We start from the raw sequence: 5994 nt of genomic DNA on the forward strand, positions 1-5994 counted from the left end.
AAATATATATATTTCAATATACAAAATTCTTCTTTCATCTATTTTTGTCACAAGGACAAAAATTGATTTTCTATGATACTATAATTTATAAATTAAAATCCGACCCGCGATTTAGGAGAATTTAGCTAACTTAAAATATTTTAGATTTGATTTTATTATCGCCCTTTATGTGTTAGTCTGGAGATAGACACATGGTTCCTTTTGAGAATATGAATCACTTTCTGAGTCGATTTATGCATGTCCGTCTGTTGATGTTAATTGCATTTATGATCCGATTGGTATGAAATTTGGCGCAAGAATGGTATGTGTATAATTTTTTAATTGGTTTTATATAGATTTCAAGTGTTTTTCGCCCGATTCCATTTCAATGGCCTTCCAAAGATGATATATCACTTCTACCTACGGGATATTGTACACATTATCATCTGTTGTATGTACCCAAAGTTCGAAGGGTATCGGCAACGTCCGACTTTTGATCTTTCCTTATTGTTTTCAAGATTAATATGTTTTCATATCAGTTCATTCAAAATTTGCTTACAAACTTCTTCAACCTTCCAAAATAAATGATACACTGAAAGAAAAGTTCATCATCAAGGTAATGAAAAAAAATTATCAAAAAATCTTCATCAAATTGGTGTAGAAAAAACATTGTTTTTTATGAAATCGGTGCTCAATTTGATGTTTTATGTTTTCGGCTGAAAAACACCGTCATCAAGTAAATGAAGAAACTTTCATCAATTTGTGGTCATCATGTCATAATCATCATAATGAAATTAGTTATCAAATTGAAGAAAGCTATCATTAAATGTTTTTAGTTTTAATTTTTCCACCCCCTGATGTTTGTGCGTTTATTTCGAAAACACGCACACACAAAAACATTGCTTTTGTAGTATACTTATTCAGGCATGGGAGTTATTACCTTTAAACAACATAATCTTGAATAAGAATTGGTTTTAAGATTTTTAATTTATTACATGTCTTTTATATCATCCTTTAGTTTATTAATTTTTCTACCGTTTGCGGGGTTAAACTTCAATAACATTTTATTGCTGTATTAAAACTATTTTTGGTAGTTTTCAGATAAACGAAAGAAACTCTAGCATAAAATGCAAAGTCACATCTCTGGCATGCCAATTGAGAAAATCCCGTTATGTCTGCAGCGTGCGAAACAGTGCTTGAATAATAAGAAAAATTCATTTGTAAAGTGACATTTATTGTGATCAGACGTTGATAAAAGTGTTTGTAATATTTTTGTGCATTGGAGCTAATAGAAGTGTTGTAAGTTAAAATGGAGTGTTTTATATGTTCTAAAAATTTTAGTAATATAGAAAAATATTTGTGGCATTTGCAAACATTTCATGGTTTCCAAAATAGTGATACATTCAGGTGTACGATATGTAACAGCGCATTCACAACTAAAAGTTCCTTTAAAAGGCATCTTACAAAAGTTCACAGAGAAATATTTGTGGAAAAACATTGCGGCTCCACGAAAAAATTACCAAGTCAAAGTGATTTTAGGAATTTGGAAAAAAATATACTACACAAAAAATATGTACCTAAAGAGGTATGCATCGAGAGCCACTGTGAAGAGACTTCTGATTCTGGAACATTCGATGAAGTACCAGTAATAGAAAATCTTTTTGAAAATAATTTAAAGTTTCAGACTGGTTTGTATTCCATAAATAACTTAAGTCGAAAGGACGCTGAAAATATTCAGACTTCTCAATACAATCTTGTAATTTTACCACTTCTAGACGTTTTCAAAAAATTTGCTGGCAAATTAGATTTGGATTCAAAGCAGGAATTATTTAAAACTATTCGTTGTTGCAATGAAGTTTTGAATTCAATAAAATCTGAGTACTTATTAACTAAAGAACTTAAAAAAAGAGATTTGTGTGAAGATTTAAACATTTCTGTCATTGACAAAAGCGGCGAGCTCATTCACAAAAAAGGCAATTTAACTTTCGCTGAAAAAGAGACCACAATGGCAACGCTTTCCCTAAGACATTCTTTCAAAAAAATTCTTCAAAAAGATAACTTATTGTTAAAAATGATTGATCATATGGAATCTTTAAACAAATCTTCGCAATTTACCAACATCGTGCAAGGAGATATGTGGAAAAAGAAGGCCGCTATGTATCCCAACCAACTTGTAATTCCTTACTTTCTATATTCCGACGATATAGAATTAAACAATCCTTTGGGTGCACATTCCACAACTCATACCGTAACAAACTTTTACTTCTCTTTTCCTGTTTTACCAAATGAAGATACCAAATTGGACCATATATTTTTAGCGGCATCAATTAAAAGTAGTGACTTGCAAGTACATGGAATCGACAAGTGTTTGTTACCACTTGTTAACCAGTTAATAGATCTAGAAGTGGCAGGCATTGAAATCGATTTAAACAACGGTAAAGTGTATAATCCTCACTTTTTGCCTTGTTTAATTATTGGTGATAATTTAGGTCTTAACACCATATTAGGCTACAGAAAATCATTTAGTGGTACATTTTGCCGATTATGCAGAATTGACAAAAATATGAGTAACGTAACAACGTCCGCTATTCCAAGTCTTAAGAGGACATATGCAAATTATAGGCTTGACGTAAATACCGGGGATCCATCTAAGACTGGCATCGTAAGCGAATGTGTATTTAACAAAATTCCGTCTTTCCATGTTGTTGACAACTTGAGCGTAGATGCAATGCACGACGTTTTCGAAGGAATTTGTCATTATGATTTGTCTTTTGCCATACTTTATTTCACAAATACCAAGAAATATTTCTCTTTGAAAACCCTTAATGCTCGAAAACAAAAGTTCGATTACGGGGAACTTGAAATAGGAAATATTTCGCCCAAAATTACTATAACTCATCTCAAAAATCGCCATTTAAAAATGTCAGCAAAGGAAATGATGACGTTTTTATTATATTTTCCATTAATTGTTGGTGATATGATTCCAGACGATGATGAGGTGTGGATATTTATTTTAACACTTATACAAATTGTAGAAAAAATTCTCAAATTTTCGGTTACGGAGTTTTCTATAAGTTCTTTAGAAAATCTAATTGAAAAACATAATAAAGATTTCATTAGGCTTTTTAAAACTAATTTGAAACCAAAATATCATTTGTTAGTTCACTATCCGGAAATAATAAGAAAATGCGGACCTGTGCGGAAGTTCTGGAGTTTCCAATTTGAGTCTAAACACCGCAGTTTTAAGTTGTACACACATGCTATAACTTCACGAAAAAACATATGTTTTTCATTAGAGAAAAAATATCAGTTCACTTTTTCAAACTTTTTGCTAAACTCGTCTACAAGCAATAATCTTGTTGTTTTACAAAAAGATTTAACCGTGTGTGAATTAAATGATGATATATGTGCTCAACTTAAAATACCTAAAAGACAGTTATATTTTTATAATAAGGTTATATTACAAAACATTGTATACAAAAAGGATCTTTTCGTTGCTGAATGCGAAATTGACTATAATATTTATAGAATTATAAATGTATTTTGTTTGGATAACCATATTTATATATTTGGTGAACGATTTAAAGACGTTGTTTATTGTAGCCATTATAGAGCTTTTGAGATACACGTCAACAAAGTAGAGGGAGCCTTTGCGGTCAATATCAAAAATCTTATTGGACATCCAACAACAGCCATAAAAACCCATACAGGAAAATATATGATAAGAATAAAAGAGTTATATTAATATATATAAAAATGGCAGCTATTGAACATCAATTAGAAATTCTACTCAAAAAATGGAACTTACTACATTTACTTTCCAACTTAAAAGGTAATATATAATATAACTTAAAATTAAAGCTTATTTATTTAATGTATTTTCCAGATGAAAATATAACGATTGATGTCTTACAAATAATTAACAGAAAACATTTAGAGGAACTCACACGAAGATTTAAATTAGGAGACAAAATAGTTTTTGAGTTTAATATTAATAAATGGAGAGAAGAAATCGGAAAACCTATTGAAAACGAATATTACTCAGACGTGGCCAATATTTCGTCTATCTCACGGAAATCTAGCTGTTCTGCTATTACTTTATCTCAAGAACCTCTGAAAGAACGCTTTGACTCCAATACCTGTGTAAAACTGACGACAATTTTGAACCAAAATAAAATTGGCAAAAGAATTTTAGAGACCTATAAAAAATACGAACATATAAATGAAGATCAACGAAATTTAATAATTACAACAATAGCTAGTTATTTTCATGCAAATGAGTTGCACATGTCTTTACAAGAAAGCTATAATTTGGAAAAACAAATAATAGAAATGTTTCCCAATGAGAAACTCCATTCTTACCGCACCGACAGACGTGGAAAGCTATATGTAAAATACAACAATATGAAAAGAAATCACATTTATCAGAAAGATAGAGATGTCAATTCACCTAAGGCATCCAAACCTGCAGATTATATCGGTAAATTATTCGAAAAAAACGTTATGATTTATACAAATGTAGTAAATTTGGGTTTTTATTATAGTTTCTGAAGAAAACGCCAAAGAAATAATTCATAGTTTAAAATACGATAATGTCGACCAAGAACAATTTTTAAAAATGTGGCAGTCATGCGCAAATTACCGAATACGTCATATTTTTGATGAGCACGATAACCTTAAGGATATATTTAAAACCTGGCCACAGTATAAAGAGGGTCTTGGAGTAAAGTTGGTAAGTATCTTAATTTATATGTCCATCTTAATTTAATATTCTTTCTACATGTGTGTGTTGATATTCCGTTTAGATTAACATGGACTTCGGAGTGCTGCATAAAGACTACACACCAATATTCGAATGGGAAACTAAACTTATTACGGTGTATAATGTGATTAAGAAGGAAAAATACATTAAAGATGCTGGAATTAAATCAGTTTTCGATAGAATTGATCCATCAGACGCAGGTTTGTTACGAATCAATTTTCATTAGATGCATATCATTAAATAACTAATATTTTTATTTAATTTTGTAGCTTCAAACATGTCTTTATTTATGATGCGCTTGACTTGGTGTCTACACGGCTACTTATATCCAACATCAAAATACCTCCGTAAAGATAAAGATGGAAAGAAAACGTATGGGAAATACACCATAAAAGACTCCCAAGAATCGTCAATATTCCTCGCACGAAGTATCCAAGAAGTAGACAACCACTTAAATTTCTTAGAAAAGAGAAATGAGAATATTCAACCTTTTATTTTTGTTGTTGGAGATGACAATTTAGAAGATAATGACTACAATTTCTATGTTTATTTAGACCATGCATTGCTACATTTTGTAGATTTCCAGCGAGCACTAGATACTTGCTTCAAAAGCTTTTTCTTATTTAATTTAGAATTTCCCGGAGCATCCAATCAGTTCTGGATCTTTGTTCAAGAGTACTTCTATGACATGAAATCAGCTCACACAAAAAATTTTTCAAAAATACTAAATATTTTAAGCGATTTAAATTATACCGAGAACTGATTTATATATAAATTATCTACATTTAATATTTAATTTTGTATTTGAATATAATTCAAACGCTTATGTACATTTTTAAATTTTATCACATTTATTTATTAATTCATTATTCTAAGGAAATATTGAAATCTATATTCATTGTAAAACCCGTAATGAATTATTTTTTAAGTTTTTTAATAAAAAATATTTCCTAAATGCCTAAAATATTTGTATTTATATTGAATTTTGTAAAATTTAGAACGGCGTTTCTAAAGCGGAAAACAAAATTCAGTTCGATGTTAGGGCTTCATTGATTAAATGTAAATTATACATTAGTTTGATGCAGTTTATTCATTGAAGTTATGTAATTTTAATGAATAAATTACGTAAGTTTGATGAATACCTTTTATTGGAATGATGCAGAATATTCATTATATAGAGATAATAGAACATCAATTTGAGTATATTTTTTCATCGAAAGGAAGAAATAATACATCAATTAAATGAACTTTTT

At 29.8% G+C, this 5994-nt stretch overlaps 2 protein-coding genes across 3 annotated transcripts; both read left to right on the forward strand.

Moving 5' to 3' along the window:
• Positions 1-1065: 1065 nt before the first annotated feature.
• On the forward strand, positions 1066-4627 carry LOC133333291 (uncharacterized). Of its 2 annotated transcripts, none has more exons than XR_009754446.1 (3): positions 1066-1278; positions 3583-3811; positions 3866-4620. XR_009754446.1 is itself a non-coding variant. In XM_061541606.1 (3 exons), exon 1 carries the CDS (start codon positions 1985-1987, stop codon positions 3722-3724), a length of 1740 nt encoding a protein of 579 aa, XP_061397590.1. In that variant the 5' UTR covers positions 1315-1984; the 3' UTR covers positions 3725-3811; positions 3866-4459; positions 4524-4627. The 2 variants fall into 2 exon arrangements, 1 of the variants encoding a protein (XP_061397590.1); XM_061541606.1 differs by lacking the exon at positions 1066-1278 and having other exon boundaries at positions 1315-3811; positions 3866-4459; positions 4524-4627.
• Positions 4628-4639: 12 nt separating this feature from the next.
• LOC133333292 (uncharacterized) lies at positions 4640-5667 on the forward strand. Its single transcript, XM_061541607.1, has 3 exons — positions 4640-4711; positions 4785-4941; positions 5011-5667. Exons 2-3 carry the CDS (start codon positions 4791-4793, stop codon positions 5502-5504), a joined length of 645 nt encoding a protein of 214 aa, XP_061397591.1. The 5' UTR covers positions 4640-4711; positions 4785-4790; the 3' UTR covers positions 5505-5667.
• The last annotated feature ends 327 nt before the right edge of the window (positions 5668-5994 follow it).

This window comes from Musca vetustissima, unplaced genomic scaffold, assembly GCF_032173495.1.
Source record: "Musca vetustissima isolate MV318-11 ecotype Yass unplaced genomic scaffold, APGP_CSIRO_Mvet_v1 utg3344, whole genome shotgun sequence".
Taxonomy (NCBI): Eukaryota; Metazoa; Arthropoda; class Insecta; order Diptera; family Muscidae; genus Musca; species Musca vetustissima.

Bases quoted from the DNA above. Each gene is read 5' to 3' on its own strand.
- LOC133333292 (XM_061541607.1), top strand. From the start codon at position 4,791: ATGGACTTCGGAGTGCTGCATAAAGACTACACACCAATATTCGAATGG. The intron at 4,942-5,010 runs GTTTGTTACGAA...TTAATTTTGTAG, and splicing joins AATTGATCCATCAGACGCAG to CTTCAAACATGTCTTTATTT.
- LOC133333291 (XM_061541606.1), top strand. From the start codon at position 1,985: ATGGCAACGCTTTCCCTAAGACATTCTTTCAAAAAAATTCTTCAAAAA.